This window comes from Naumovozyma castellii, chromosome 5 (genome assembly GCF_000237345.1).
Source record: "Naumovozyma castellii chromosome 5, complete genome".
Lineage (NCBI taxonomy): Eukaryota > Fungi > Ascomycota > Saccharomycetes > Saccharomycetales > Saccharomycetaceae > Naumovozyma > Naumovozyma castellii.
In genome coordinates this window covers 71914-87916 of record NC_016495.1, presented here as the reverse complement: position 1 = coordinate 87916, position 16003 = coordinate 71914, and the positions used below count along the sequence as shown (strand labels likewise).

The window sequence follows — 16003 nt, the reverse complement described above, 5'->3', positions numbered from 1 at the left end:
CCTTGAGTTTCACTACGTATCCAACATTTTCTCTATGACTACTCCATTGCCATTATTGATTTCTATCACAGAATTTGAGATTCATTTTGAATTTTCAGACAGGGTAATCGGACGTTATCGAGTGTCACATAAAATACAACTAGAATATCCTTATAAACATTATTTTGTAGGCTATTTGTAAAATGGATTGTAACATAATTTGTTTGGAAATAATTTCTATGACTTTGTAAGTTAAAACCAACTGTCGCCATAAAGAGGAACCCAAAAACAAAGCTCAAATTTTGAGCCATGGAATACATATACTTATGAACAGTATCGTAACACACCTTACACACAACAAGAAGAAAGCAAAAAAAAAGTTGTTGAAAAGAAGTTAGAATAGATACCCAGAATTGAACACTATGCAAGGAGGTATAAATGAAAGACCAAGGAAACTCATTCAATAGATGATATATCAGTAGTCTTTCTAGCAGCTACTAATATACTTTGTTTTATTTTCTTTGCTGTCGTAATTAGAAATACCACACTATTCGTATCTTTCGACCATCTTTCGACTTGTAATCCCTTGTTAACTTGAATATAAAAAAGAGATTTATTCTTGCTTCATAGAAAACGTTAATTCTCACTCGGCAACAACGAAGAAAACAATGAAAAATGCCCTATTTGACGTTACCACATGAACAATCCCATCGACGATTATACATAGGTTAATACCACCTACTAAAGCAAAAATGAGTGCCAATAAATCGATTGCATTAAGCACTACTCAATTGAAAACAATCGTAGATACCATTACTAAGTTCTACCCAGCCCATTATGCGGATAAGGCTTGGGACAATACGGGTCTCCTTATTAACAGTAGCTCTGACATGGCACCAGCCGTTAAAAAAGTACAGGTTCTTCTCACGGTCGACTTGACTACAGCTGTTGCTCAAGAGGCTATCAGGAAAAAATGTGGTTTGATCCTGGCGTATCACCCTTTCATTTTCCCCAGTTGGAAATCTATTAACCCCTGCAAGAATCCACAACATCGCAGTGCCATTGATTTGATTCAAAATGGTATATCTGTATACTCTCCACATACTGCTGTAGATGCTGCTAAGGATGGGGTTAATGATTGGTTAGCCTATGGGTTAGTCAACTATGATAGCTCCATAATCGAATCCAATGTCGCTATTGAAGCCGTGGCGGGGACAGAAGGTGAAGACGATGGTGAGGTAGGATATGGTCGTGTGGTCACTTTGAAGCAGGAACTGCCATTCAGGGCAATTATTGCAAACGTTCAAAAATCATTGGGATTACAGCATGCTCAGGTGAGTATTCTGAATAAAAACTTTGATAAAAAGATTAAGAAAATAGCGTTATGTGCAGGTAGTGGGTCTGGCGTGTTCAAGGAGGTATCAGAGGATGTAGATCTTTACTACACGGGTGAATTATCCCATCATGAGATCCTCAGGTACAAGGAACTGGGCAAGGCAGTCATCGTATGTAACCACTCCAACACAGAACGTGGTTACTTAAGAGTTATGCGGGATAGATTAATGAACGAAAATCCTGAGACGGAGTGGATCGTCAGTGAAGAAGATGAGGATCCATTGCAAACGGTCTCTGCCCAAGATTTTAGATAAATAATAGGAATATAATACATAAATGCAATATTGGTATATACATCGCGTGCGACGGCGGCATAGGAGAAGTCAAATTTGAAGATAAAGAACACACTTTCAATCTTAAAACACACAACTACATATATACAACACGAACAACTAGACACATCTGTTTGATACCGTATCACCCCAAAGATTAAACATAGCATCACAATATGTCGACGGACACAATGTACTTCAACAGCTCGAGGCTACTGCCCGTCCATTCCAAGAACAAACCTATAAGTGTGCCCAAGGTAAAGAATCAACCGAAGAAACTGAACCCTACAGAAAGGAAACATAAGAGTAAACACGACAAGAAGAACAAGAAAACTGATGTCCCAGAACCTCAGCTGCTTCCAAATGGTGAAAAACCAAATTTTGGCAACCAGAATAATGATAAGTCTGGTTCCTCAAGTGGAAAGAAACCTTCTCGCCCTAAGAAGCACTCGAAACAAGAGAAGCAGTTTGAACAACAATCTGTATCAGAAAGTACTGATAGACTAACGCAAACATTGAAGGATCTTTTACTAAAATCTCAAACTTCATCATCTTCTGCGTCTCCAATGATAAACAACAATAACCGAGTGGCAGTGACTAGCAACAATGATATTGCATCGACTATATCGCCATTAAACACTCCCTCTACCATACCTGCAGCTCTATTAAACCCAATGGGTCTGTCACCTATTCCACAGCAACAACACCAACAACCTCAACTCATGACGCCTCCTATTATGCATCCTGGCCTATATCCTCAACAAACTTTAAGCCCATTTGCCTACCAACAACAGTACCAAAATTCCCCTCAACCTCCACCTTTGATCCACGGGAATGGATCCTCTATCCCTGGAACTGGAGGTGGCTATCCATTTCAAGGATATCCTTATGTTTCAAACGTGCATTACAGTTTGACTAGTGGTACAAATAACCAAATGCCAAATAATGCAGTCTCACCAACACCGGCTCATATGAATTTAATGTTTCCTTATTCTAATAATAACAATGGGAACAACCTATCAACAATGCATGTTCCACCATTATCGTCATCATCATCTACCTCGAGACAAATACAACATTCTGCACCACACACTGCGATGGCAAGTCCATCAACCAATTCCAAACCAACTTCAAGATCCAATTCAAGACCTACTTCAAACGCAAGCTTCAACTCCCGTTCACCTCCAAAGAAGAATAATGTAAGACGTGGTAGTCAATCATTTGCAGGAGCCTCTTTTGCCACTGCTATCCCTCAGGAATGCAACCTTCCAAAACCAAGTTTTACCTAATCATTCTCACCCGCTGCTTCAACACCTTTTTTTTTGATTGATTTTTTTTCTTTTTTTGGTTTACAGCGAGGTAATAAGTTCCAATACTCTCAGGTATTCCCACTTTTTTTTTTTTTTTTTTTAAAGAGACTTCATTGAGTTATTTGTTTTTTTCCCTTCTCTAACTTTTTCTTTCAAATTATAGAGGCACTTTTCCCTTTTCAAAACATGACATAATCTATTCAGATCTGGTATCTCAACTTTTTATTATCTTTCAATGATTAAATTCACTGTCGCTTAAGCTGTCTCATATACCCTTTCATCATTTATTTGAATGGTATATCTAGAACTATATCAGTTTTTTTTTCCTTTCCTAATCATCACTTTATTTCAATCTTTATTTATATTATATTTCTACATCTTTGTATTCTCAATTCAATGAAAGTATTTGTCTCTATTGTGTCATCTTTTGTCTCTATTCTTCTTCTTTAAATTCAAGTTTCCGTAGATCATCATTAAGGGAGGCGCTACCAAAATGAAAGGCGTTATAATAAACTTCATCAATGATGGAAATTTTTCAAAATTACTGCTTTCTATTCATCTAACATAATGAAATAGACCAAACTGAAAAAACATTGCTTAGTCATGGACTCAGCTAAGAAGATTTTAGAAAAGAAGACGAACAATGGCAAAATATCCAAAATAAAATCATTTGAAGAAGTTCTTACCGCATATAGGACTACCATAAAGGACTCGCAAATGTTCAAAGATTTATGCGAAGCATTAGACTCTTACATAACCGACATTGATAGAATACGATGCCTCGCCATTGGAACTTTCCATGACGATACACCTGCCAAGTATCAATTGGCTCTTCTGCTAGAATTGGTTGACTTTATTAAAGTTAAGGGATCTCGAGAAACCATCCCGGTATCCATTTATGATCCAGTCTTTAGTAAAGAGGATAAAGAATACATCGAAGGAATTGTAGACCCTTGGACTATTGATGAGCGATGGCCAACGGATAAGGATTGGAACTCTGAAAAGACTTTATTTTTTCTTCCTCATGCCCCGTTAGACCTCACCGAAATCATATTAAAAGAGGAAACCCCACGATTTTGGTTGGCAAATAACGTTATAGAACATACTGATAGATATACCCTGCTGCAATTATTTGAAAAATATCCTCATATAGCGAAATTGAAGCACCTTTTGGAATCACAACAACCTGCTGCTAAGATTACTACAACAAATGATGAATTTGAAACTTTTGTATCCAAGAGGAAAAAAAGAACTAACAAAAATAAGTCCAAATATAAGTTTGAAGAACCTGTTATTAATTATGATTCAGTACACACACATTTCAAGGAATGTAAAATTTTAACCAATTTCCAGAATGGGGCTCTGTTAAAAGATAAGGAATGGTTAAATTCATTTTCAGATTTAACTTTGCATTTAATAGAATAACTATGTAACGAATGGCATTGAATTTTATTTACGTTTGATATTGAATTGAATTAAATGAAATATTAGTTATAAAAGGAAATATGAAAAGTTTATATATAATAAATACAGATGAAGTGTATTAATGATGTATGGAAATATGATGATAATACCCAAATCATAAGACAACGTTCTTGGCCAATTTCGTCTTATATTCCAAGATACTACCGTTCCATCTAGTGGCAGTTTTATTTTCAACAACGAAAATATCCTTAGCAATCTTATCTAATAATCTGAAATCATGGGAAACCACCACGACACCACCGTTAAATTCATTGATAGCTTCAGCCAAAGAATCAATGGTTGGGATATCAAGACCATTAGTAGGTTCATCTAATAGTAGGACATTTGGTTGTTCCAATGCTAGAAGAGCGAAAACAACACGCGAACGTTGGCCTTCTGATAAAGTACCCATTTGAACAGTTTGACCTTCACCGGTTAACCCATAACGACCTAATTGACCTCTCCAATATTGGAAATCTTGAGAGATGTTTGGATACTTATCACGAACGAATTCTAATGCAGACTTGGTTAAATCCAATTGATCTTGAGAATGTTGTGAGTAAACACCTAATTTAACATGTGTATGTCTGGAAACTCTACCTGATTGTGGAGTCAATTCACCAGTCATGATCTTTAACAAGGTAGATTTACCCACACCATTTGGACCAACAAGAGCAATTCTGGAGTCCATATCAACACCGAAATCCAAATTTTCATATAGATTATTTTCTGGATTACCATCATAAGAGAATGAAATGGAGTCGAAAGCCAACACTGGAGGTGGTAATCTTTCCACAGGTGGGAATCTGAAAGAAAAGACTTTATCAGCTTGAACAGGTTGGATCAACCCATCAGCTTCCATCTTATCTAAAATCTTTTGTCTAGATTTAGCTTGCTTGACCAAATTAGCATAAGTACCGGCAGAAGCAATAAACTTCTTGATATGTTGAATTTCTTCTTGTTGTTTGTTATATTGTTTAGTTTGGTTAGTTTCCAATTCAGAACGAGTCTTCCAATAAGAGTCATAATTACCACCATAAGCGGTCAACTTTTGGGCTCTCATGTCTAACATGTTAGTACAAACACCATTCAAGAAATCTTGGGAATGAGACACTAAAACTAAAGTTCTGTCAAATCTCTTTAAGTATTCTTCTAACCAAACACAAGCTTCTAAATCTAAATGGGCAGTTGGGTCATCTAATAATAATAGAGTTGGCTTAACGAAAAGGGCTTTAGCTAGAGCAACACGCATTTTCCAACCACCAGACATGTCTTTAGTCTTCTTTAAGATAGTCTTTGAATTGAAACCCAAACCGATTAAGATAACGGCAGCTCTACTTTCAAAAGTATCAGGATCTAAAGAGTCCATTCTTTCGTAAAGTGGTTCTAATAATTCACATTCTGGACCTTCTTCCACGATGTATTTTTCAACTAAATCTTCCAATCTCTTTAATTCATTTTGAGCTTCTCTAACAACGTATTCTAAGGCAGAATATTCACTTGGTTCAGCAGGTTCATCTAATAAGTAAATATCAATATTTTCAGGAATTGGGTATTCTCTTGTGGCCAAAGCTTTCAAGAAAGTAGATTTACCACACCCATTTTCACCTAATAGACCATATCTTCTCCCATAATTCAATTCTAATTGAGAATCTTGAATTAAGACTTTACCATGGAATAACAATGATACGGAGGTCAATTTAATATCTCTTGAAGTTTCCAAAGAGGCCAACACACCGGTGGTCACACGATCAGATAAACCATGTTCATCTTGTTGTAGTTTCAATTTAGCAATCTCCTTTGCGGCAACAGCAGCATCATCTAATTCTTCGGTATCCTTTTTCTTTCCCATTCTACGGGAAGGTTTTTTACCTTCGGCAGCCTTCTTGGCGTCTCTTTCGGCCTTCTTGGCTTCTCTCTTGGCTTTTGATGCTGATACTGGAGGCATTCTGTCGTTAATTTGATTGCTTTATTACCAATTGACTTGCTATAATAAGCCAGTATACAATTGCTTTAAGTACGTAGTTCTTTATATTTAACCAACTAATTTTTCAATGTCATCGCATCACCAAAAAAGAAACGACAAAAAAATGAAAATTTTTCAGTGTGACCCGGATGTTTCCTGTTGATTTCCCAAATATTTCCCATACCATTTAGTTTCTCCCTTGCTAGATTTTTTGATGGGTTCGATCTTGATGATTCTCACAGCAATTAATTAAACCAGAAGTCAGATGGAGATTAAGAGATATTATAAATATGTTCGTGTTGCGCTTATACAACTTGGATTGAGCTCTAATTACATTATTTTATAATTTTTATCTTTCATGTTCTTGAATAATTGACTGTTGTTGTTAAGAAGTGTGACAGGTCTGCGATAAGTTCTAAAGTGATTGTCCTAAAAAAAAGACCTTTCCAGTTAGGACATCAATAAAACACCCAGTTGCACTTTCTAGGATGGGCATTAGCTCAAATCATTTATAGATTGCAAAATTTGTAATCCACAATGTCTATTATCAAGATATTTTTTCGATAAATCATATTACTACTTTTTTACATAGATCGCTAAACTTAAGAAATTATTCAGGACAATTATAATTTTATAATGAATTATCCCTCTCAGGGCTTTTAAAGATCTAAAAAGATCAAATTATATCTTTCTCTAGGACACATTCGAAATAACTTAGGCCTTAATTTATTTGTTTGACAATACCGAAAACTAAAAGAGTATTATTGGATAACATCTACTAATGTATATACGTCTCCTAAAATAACAATATGTCATTTATTATCGCTAATATATTCTGTTCTATAGTTGATCAGCGGTGAATGCATCTTGTTTCATTATGTAGTTTATAACATCGTAACGAACATATTTTGTTACTACATCTCACACAACTCGATATACTATCATACCCACCACAAATGGAACAAATGGTAATCAATGGGAGGACCTTAAAATATCTTTTGTTATAAACATTGTTTAAGACAATGCTCCGTGTTACTGAATCCAAAGTATCAAAATATGTATGTAGTGTTCTTTTTGTTACCAACGTTTTCTTCAATGCTACTATCCTGTTTGTGTTCTTCCTTTTGGGGCGAGGTGGTCTTGTACATCTATATGAAAGGTGTATGGTCTTTGGTATTTCAAATCTATGTCTATTAGAACGTGATGATGAGTCTGCACCTGTGTTAGAGACAGCAACAGAATTAGAATCAATCTTATCCTTATTTAGTCCCGTCAGACTACTCAATAAGTTTGGTATTTCATTTAAATCCTTTATATTTTCCGTATCCAATTCCATAAATCGTCTCTTTGATTGAATAATTTCCTGCTGTGTAAATTTATCCATCAACATCATCTTATTATTGGAATCAGAGGTGCTAGATCCGAAATCGACATCAGTGGGTCTTTGATTATATAACTTGGCCTCCATATCAGCCAATGAATAATTGATTCGTTTCACTGAACGCGAATTTGTTGTAATGGTTTGCCCATTTTTGATAACTTTATTAGGTCGATATGTTCTATGCTGTGGATCTGCGCTTGTGAAGTAAACGTTTGGATTATAGGTTCTTTTATCAATTTCCTCTACTAAGGAGTTCACCATGATAGTTAGTTTCCTAGAGATATATCTCAAATGTGCTGTATTGCAGGTGCTAGTTGAAGTAACACTCTTGTTTTGAGTTTTTGATTCAGTAATAAAGTGAAGTTGTCACTGCGCGACACGACGATTTTTTATACGTTGTCACAACATTAATAGCATTCATTGATAAACTACTTAGTCTAAATATTTGTGGATGGCTATTGAACAAGCATTATTTAATTAAAAGAATAAAGGGAATAAAGGAATTAAAATATATGTAATTTATAAATTAAAAATTAATCCTTTTGAATATGCATGTCAAACCCAGTTTCACCTGGTCTTTCTAATCCTTCCTTCAAAATTCCACCTGGAATAACATAATCACCACCACTTTGCTTTCTGTACTTAATCGGCTCAATGGTTTCAATATTTTTCAAAGTATTCCTTAACTTGGCGGCATAGTTTTGGAAGACCTCTTCCGTGGCATAATCTGTCTTATATGTAACAAAGGATGGCAACACAGTCATCCCGGAATAGAACAACATATTATGGTTAATTAAGTGCAACACATCATCAATTGGTCCGTTGATCCCTCTTGCACTGTAATTAGATTCACCTCCTCCCGCAGTAACAATTAGCATTGCCTTCTTACCTTCAAACCCACCAGCACCATAACGATCTGGAAGTGCATAACCTAACCCTGCTGAAAATACTCTTTCCACCCAACCTTTCATGATAGCAGGCATACTAAACCACCATAAAGGGAATTGGAAAATTACCAATTCAGCCCACTTCATCTTTTCTTGTTCCTCAACAACATCTAGAGTCAAATGGTGACTACTGTACGCCTTTTGTGATTCAACTGCCACCACTAGTCTGCTACCCTTTTCATGAGTTACAGGGAAGTCATCTTCGTCAATTTGGGACTTCCAGTGTTGTTTGTATAGATCTGTTACTTTGACTTCATGACCGTCAGATTCCAACTGGGAGACAGTCTCCTTTAGTAGAGATCCGTTGAAAGAACGTTCGTCTGGGTGTGCAAAAACAATTAAAGTCTTCATTGATATTATATTTCCTGTTTTGTTTAATAATTTTCAATCGATACATTTTTCTTGGCACTTGCAGATATACTTCTATTGTCTTCCCTTTTATAAGTTTACAATGTTGCTGTCGTTATACTGTTTATGTAATCACCTCGAAACTTTTCCTTGGCAAACGGACCGGTTCGGCTCGGAAGACTTTTTCCCACTCCGAAATTTATTTTATTTCTTATGATTTATTATGTATTTGTAATCAACACTTTTCGTTATTGTAAATTAAGGGAACTAGGCGTACTTTTCTTTAAGATGATTCGTACTAACACAAACAACAATAAGCATACAGTTTCAATGTATGTAAGGTTTCATGTATTTTTGTCTGATTAGTAATATGACCAAGCTTGACAATTCTTAAATTTCCTAGGTTTAAAGAACGTATCTACAATTTAACTTACCATATCTGCCTTCAAATTATCGTCTATAGAATTGGACCCAGGGCTTGCTAATAAGATATAAAACTAAATTACTGGATAAAATAAATCTTGTTGCCTAATTATGAAAATATAGATAATGGACCCATGGCTAGTGTTTAATTACATGCATATCAAACCCAGTTTCACCTGGTTTCTCCAAACCTTCTTTCAAAGTTCCAGCAGGAAGCATATAATCACCCGAATTTTGTGTTCTAAAGGGAATTGGTTCTATGGTGTCAATATTTTTCAGTACTTCCCTTAATCTCTTAGCATAATCTTCAAATACCTCTTCTGTTGCATTGTCCGTTCTATAAGTAACAAATGATGGTAAAACGCTCATACCGACGTAAAACAACATGTTATGAGTAATATGGAACAATATATCATCCATAGGACCATTGATACCTCTTGCACTGTAGTTGTCTTTTCTGGCAGCGACTGTGACAATTAACATAGTCTTCTTTCCAACTAGCATACCATCACCGTATCGTTCTCTGATTCCATAACCAAAACCAAACGAGAACACTCGATCGACCCAACCTCTCATAATAGCAGGCATACCATTCCACCATAGAGGAAATTGGAAAATCACAAGATCTGCCCATTTTAGTTTTTTCTGTTCCTCAACAACATCAGAAGTTAAATTGTTACTGTAATATGCCTCTTTGGAAGCGTCCGGGATCAAGAGTCTTGTACCCTTCTTGTGAGTCACGGGGAAATCATCCTCGTCAATTTCTGATTTCCAATGTTGCTTGTATAAATCTGACACTTTCACTTCATGACCTTCTGATTCAAATTGTGAGACAGTCTCCTTCAAAAGGGATCCATTAAAAGAACGTCTATCAGGGTGTGCAAAAATAATTAAAACTTTCATACTTTGTTAATAGATCGAGTGACGGGGGGACACTAAAGTATAAATTTACTAATCTATATCCAGTATCAAGCATTTCACTGCCAGGATTAAAGTGTCCCCTTAAATAAGTGACTTTTATTGTTCTGGAATCGGACATTCGATGCACCGGAAAAATCCCGTGAAGTTTTCAGGGAGACAAAACCGCAGCTTTTCTCGAACGCATTTAGGTACACCAAAATATTATCTTCCTTTCCACTTTAAACAACTACCCTACCAAGTAGCCATCGGTAACCATAAATAAAAGCATGATTGGAGTTTGAAATATACAAAAGTAACCCAACAAAAAGATTTTTATCTCATAATCATGTAAGAGTAAGCAGCTCACAGTAAATAATTCTCACCTCCTCTCCGTAGTATGCCTCCCTTATCATCTTCTTTCAAGGATATATCCTTACCATTAGAATAATATTGCAGCATGGCGGCAACAGTACGCTCATTGTAGTCCAGCAATTTTTTATATATGTGCGCCTGCTCAAACAGAATATACTGATAATTGCCCTGCGTACCCGCAATAGTTGCAGAAGGTTTTAAGCAGAAGATGTCTCCACAAAGTAAAACATATTACGGCAATACAATAGACGTTGATGTAGTTTTAAACACTTGAAGTAGCGACGACAAAATTTCCTTTGTCATACTCTTTGGGCGATAACATTTCGAAACCACTTGATGTACATTTTTTTTTGCAAGTTTGATATACCGCTGAATTTCTAGATGACTTTCGGATAACCAAAATTTCACTTACATTATGGCTCGTTTCTAAAAGAGTTCCCCTGTAATATTTCTCCTGAAAGAGTGGGTAATGTGTGAACTTTTTTTGACAATACTCGGATCGTAGTAATCCTCAAATCTCCATGAGAACTTGAGCGAACGACACGAGCTCCTTTTTTGGTTGCATACGACCTTCGAGCAACCACATTTCTGTTTACACTGCTCAGTTGCATACTGCATTACATTACGTTTTGAATCGACTCCCCATTCGGTAGGAAGTTCTCTGGAACTCATTAAAATTTTTGTTAACAGTTTTTTTTTGATATTAGCCAAAGTATTAGAGCCTAAAATACTTGCAACCTCAGCTTTATATGTTGCTCTAGCTTTGGTTGTTGTTGCACAAAACGATAGGCAAAAAGGTAAGCTAAGCAAATTTCTGGAATATTTAATTGGCATTGATGTCGCATTTTTTTCCAGAATTTCCAATTCCGTTAACGAAAATGCTTCAGCCGTGGCGTTTGTTTTACGTGACAGTATAATGATTTCTTCATTACCAGCAGATTATATACTCAGTAGATTATATCTGACTCTTTCAATTCCGATTACACACCACCAACATAGGAAGCTGGATTTTATATCCCTCTGAATTTTTCTTATTAGGCTAGCTTCAAAAATACGTATTAAAAATATGTAAGTTATTGAATTGATATCTTGTTTGCCCCTTAAAGTAGACACTTCCAAAATTAGATAGAAAACTTTACCCTTCTTTGTGTGGTTCCTATTGTTCCTTCGAGTCCTTTTCTTCAAATTTCACATAGCCAAAGGTTTGTAACGTCAGTTCAACAATCCTGAAAATGACGAAAAAAACATGGCAGGAGAGCAAGTGCCTCTATCAAGTCTGAACAAAAAATGCTTACATCCTCATAATTTCTTAAATCTCTCCAATAATATAGCAGTAAACCCTTCCATTCAAAGTTCACATAACCAAAGATTTCTATAGTCAGTTTACATATAATCAAGGCATCAACAATGAAATTCAGCCAAAAATCTCGAATTCTTTTGTAGGCAATGCCATGATCATGAGCATTCTACACCCACTATCAAAGTTTATAATTAAAGATAAGTTTCCTGCTCAGATGGCTCTTGTATTTCTCTATTTTTGGATGCCTCAACTTTAACGGGAAAACAAGATATTCTATCCAATAACTTACATATCTTTCTTAAATTTTTTATTTACCTCAGTTACTGTTGGGTTCTTCACCATTTCATGGACTTTTAGAGTTTTATTACCATTCTTCCGGCACTTTTCTTGAAAGTTATTTTAGTGCTATACTATTGGAAAGACTTTTATTTTCAGGCATCTATCAAGCTGTAACCTTAATTATAAACTTTGATAGAAAAAATTGCTCTCCTACTATGCTTTTTTGTCATTTCCAAGGCTGTTGAGATCGTTTCGGTTTTGTACACAATTCGAACATACACAATTCACTAAGAAGGTTTCATACTTTACTATACCCTTTTATATCTGAAGGATCCACAATGGACATTTTTCCTCCCCCTCTCGGGCCGAGGTTAGCCAATAAACAATGCGATCTCGGTAATAGTAGCAAGGATTGTTATGATACTACTCTTAATTCAACAATCGCTTCAGCCCTTTCATTTCCACTTATGTAATGTAATAATGATTGGAGATTGGCTAACAAAGGTTTCATATTTAGAATACGAAAAGAACACAAAGAGAAGAACGGTAATACCCAACGAATGACCCGAAGAAGCGGGTCTATTGGAGGTAGTATTGCGGTATATTACAAAATTAACTAATTTAAAATTTTTTTAAGAATACTATATAAAGCCTCGCCAGAAATAATGTAACCAATCAAACCTTGAATCGGTGTATTTACAAAATGAGGATCTCATACTGATGTCACACTGGTGTCAAGTACCGATGAGAATTGCTGAATGATTTATATTATCAGGGAGTAGTTCTAATATGCTTTTTAGGGAAATGTTTGGAGTAAACCTTTATTTTGTTACCTGGGTGGGGCTGCCCTTTTTGAAACTGTCTTAGAGCCCGTTATTCTACGTTATTAATTGTTCTTGGAAATAGTAAAGGTGCGTCTCTTTTTTTTCGGAAAAGAAGGTTGACTTATTTTCAAAAACGCCATCGAAACCCTCCCATTTCATCATCGACTCTCTTAAAAACAAGGTAAAATATACTGAAGTTCAAAGGCATTACTTCTTATTGGATAATGTGCCTACTGGTTCCAAGGGCGGCTTGTAATTTGAAAAGCAACAAAATAATCCGTTGAGAGTCCTTCCAACTTGCACACATAATTGATTAAAAATTTAGTATTTATTGAAATGTCCTATAAAGGTTAACCATTTATCTGAACCTGTTTGTTCATTGAAAATTTTATCATAGTCATTTGCAGCCCAAAATAAATTTTCTGTTGTAACTATATCCTTCCCATATTGTAGAAATTGTAATACATAATCCGTTAAGGTTTCTTGAATCAGAATTGGTCGTTTCTCTGTTCGTAATACTCCAGTGTTATATTTTTTATTATCTTATATATATATATATATATTACCTTGAAAGAAAGACAGAAGCTTTTATAAACATTGCAACGCCAATAATCTATTATTTAAATATTACAATAAGCTAAAATACAATCAGGATGGAATCTTACATGACATATAACACAGAACATGAAAATAATGCATGCTTCCGAGCGCCATAACTATACAATAATTAAAAAATTCACCGGAATTTTACGCTGTTATTATAAACTACTAAATTATTACTTAGTTGGTGCATTGTAGTTAGTAAATCCTTATAACATTTCTCCTTAATCAAGACACACGTGGCTTTAATGTCTGAACATCTAGCCCATGTTTTAAACAAAAAAACTAAATATTGAGGCAACTTGGCCGAGTGGTTAAGGCGAAAGATTAGAAACCTTTTGGGCTTTGCTCGCGCAGATTCGAGTCCTGCAGTTGTCGTTATTTTTTGCTATCATTATAACAACAGATTTCAAATTGATTAATTTCAGTTTTTCAATTGAACAAATTAAAAACAGACTATTCCTTCATAGAACATCAAGAGTGACATATCTGGGAACAACAAACTTCATATATCTTCCTTACGACAACAATGAATGAAATCGAGCCGATTCCTTCTCAATTAAAGTTGACTTCTGAAGCAGATGTGTTGAAATTATTTCAAAATTACAACATTCAACAAATAAAAAGCTATGATAGAGACCTGGAGAAACAAATGGCACAGCTTACCTCTCAATTCACTGGTCGATTGAAGGCTAAATATAAAGACATTCTTCAAGTGACTGATAATGTGGATTCATTGCTTCAAGAGTTGGAGACAATCGATTCCAATTTTAGAGAGCTTTGCTTCAACGATGATCTCTATCAATTACATAAACTTCCTGAATTGGTAATTCATCAAATATCAGCGGAACAGGGCGAGAAAGATATTCTGAAAAAGGATTCACTGATAAATGAAGATTCTTCATTGATTTTAAAATTATCAAATTGGAGCTTATCAATATCAGATTTCATTACAAGGTTCACAGTTTCCACTGTTTCATCGAAATTATTTGATAATTTGATCACTCAATTTAAGGAGCTTGAAATCATACCAGAGGATAGTTTAAAAAGTGATTATAGAACCTTAGTACTGAATAAATGTCATGAGCTACAATCATATCTAATAAATTCTATCAAATCCTCTCAATTGGACTTTGGCTTAATACAATGGATGAATCTCTATTATTTGTTTGTACCAACAGAATCTCACACCCAATATTACTGGGATAAGAAAATGTTGGAACAAGTAGAAACTTTGATATTCAATGCTATTTTCCAATATGATATTGATACTTTACTAAATAATAATACAACAAATGAGCCCATGACAGATTCAGATCAAATCATTATATCCAAATTTATTACAATGGAGAAATTTCAAAAGAAATTGGTACAAGAAAAAGTACATACTGTGGAGTCACATATTAAAGTTATGGAGAATATTGGCAGTCAGAAAGACAAGAATGAGGAAGCAACGTCAGTATCATCTTCATTGTACCCATTGGAACTAACGGCTACTATTGATATCAATGATATTGTTGAGAAGTGTAAAGTCATTTCATTAGGATTAAACGATGATGAGAGATTACAGTTGTACACAAATTCCAAACCCGCGATTAATATTTTAAAGAACTTGAAAAGCTATAATTGTAATCCAAAAGTTATTAATGAATTGAAAGAAAAACTGATTACATTATTGGAAGCTAATATACCGAAGAAACAAACGACAGAAAACGTGAACATGGGCAACAATTCAATGAAACTCACATCTGATGTGGGGTCTGAACGAATAGAAGAAGCTGCTAACAAAGAGGAGGAACATAAGGAAGAAGAAAGTAGCAACAGTGAAGTACAGAAGGTAGATGACGAACATGAGAATTCACCAACCTTAGAGAAGGCACAGAACACTAGATTAGAACTTGATAAACAAACAAAGGTGGAAGGAGATCAATTACAAATTGATGAGAAGGAGGAGGAGGAGGAGGAGGAGGAGGAGGAGGAAGAAGGGGTAGATATTATAGAAGATAAATCCAACAAAAAGCAAGCTCCTGTAAAAACTGAAGCAAATGTAGGTAGTGAGAGTGCTAATTCGAATACAGAACAAAAAGCGATTATCAAAGAATCAAACGTTGAATCAGTCAAGAGTACATCTACCTTTATCGATCAACTAGTTTCAGGGTACAGTGATACTAATTTTGAAAAGTTGCTTCAATTGCAAATCGACGAGCTGAATTTAATATAAAAAAAATAGTTTATAAGCCTCT

General features: G+C 35.2%; 8 protein-coding genes and 1 non-coding gene across 9 annotated transcripts; 5 read left to right on the top strand and 4 right to left on the bottom strand.

Moving 5' to 3' along the window:
* Positions 1-731: 731 nt before the first annotated feature.
* On the top strand, positions 732-1628 carry NIF3 (uncharacterized protein; the record flags this gene model as incomplete). Its single annotated transcript, XM_003676434.1, has 1 exon — positions 732-1628. The coding sequence occupies one exon, from the start codon at positions 732-734 to the stop codon at positions 1626-1628; it is 897 nt and encodes a 298-aa protein (XP_003676482.1).
* A 194-nt stretch (positions 1629-1822) lies between these two features.
* On the top strand, positions 1823-2935 carry EDC1 (Edc1p; the record flags this gene model as incomplete). Its single annotated transcript, XM_003676433.1, has 1 exon — positions 1823-2935. The coding sequence occupies one exon, from the start codon at positions 1823-1825 to the stop codon at positions 2933-2935; it is 1113 nt and encodes a 370-aa protein (XP_003676481.1).
* A 624-nt stretch (positions 2936-3559) lies between these two features.
* On the top strand, positions 3560-4381 carry BER1 (Ber1p; the record flags this gene model as incomplete). The annotated part of the gene is made up of 1 exon (XM_003676432.1): positions 3560-4381. The coding sequence occupies one exon, from the start codon at positions 3560-3562 to the stop codon at positions 4379-4381; it is 822 nt and encodes a 273-aa protein (XP_003676480.1).
* A 154-nt stretch (positions 4382-4535) lies between these two features.
* Positions 4536-6368, bottom strand: ARB1 (ATP-binding cassette family ATPase ARB1; the record flags this gene model as incomplete). The annotated part of the gene is made up of 1 exon (XM_003676431.1): positions 4536-6368. The coding sequence occupies one exon, from the start codon at positions 6366-6368 to the stop codon at positions 4536-4538; it is 1833 nt and encodes a 610-aa protein (XP_003676479.1).
* An 868-nt stretch (positions 6369-7236) lies between these two features.
* VPS71 (Vps71p) lies at positions 7237-8028 on the bottom strand (the record flags this gene model as incomplete). The annotated part of the gene is made up of 1 exon (XM_003676430.1): positions 7237-8028. The coding sequence occupies one exon, from the start codon at positions 8026-8028 to the stop codon at positions 7237-7239; it is 792 nt and encodes a 263-aa protein (XP_003676478.1).
* Positions 8029-8300: 272 nt separating this feature from the next.
* On the bottom strand, positions 8301-9065 carry NCAS0E00460 (NAD(P)H-dependent oxidoreductase; the record flags this gene model as incomplete). Its single annotated transcript, XM_003676429.1, has 1 exon — positions 8301-9065. The coding sequence occupies one exon, from the start codon at positions 9063-9065 to the stop codon at positions 8301-8303; it is 765 nt and encodes a 254-aa protein (XP_003676477.1).
* A 558-nt stretch (positions 9066-9623) lies between these two features.
* NCAS0E00450 (NAD(P)H-dependent oxidoreductase) lies at positions 9624-10388 on the bottom strand (the record flags this gene model as incomplete). Its single annotated transcript, XM_003676428.1, has 1 exon — positions 9624-10388. The coding sequence occupies one exon, from the start codon at positions 10386-10388 to the stop codon at positions 9624-9626; it is 765 nt and encodes a 254-aa protein (XP_003676476.1).
* Positions 10389-14056: 3668 nt separating this feature from the next.
* NCAS0Etrna15S lies at positions 14057-14138 on the top strand. Its single transcript has one exon. It is a non-coding gene; the product is annotated as a tRNA-Ser (tRNA).
* A 151-nt stretch (positions 14139-14289) lies between these two features.
* COG1 (Golgi transport complex subunit COG1) lies at positions 14290-15981 on the top strand (the record flags this gene model as incomplete). The annotated part of the gene is made up of 1 exon (XM_003676427.1): positions 14290-15981. One exon carries the CDS (start codon positions 14290-14292, stop codon positions 15979-15981), a length of 1692 nt encoding a protein of 563 aa, XP_003676475.1.
* Positions 15982-16003: the final 22 nt, after the last annotated feature.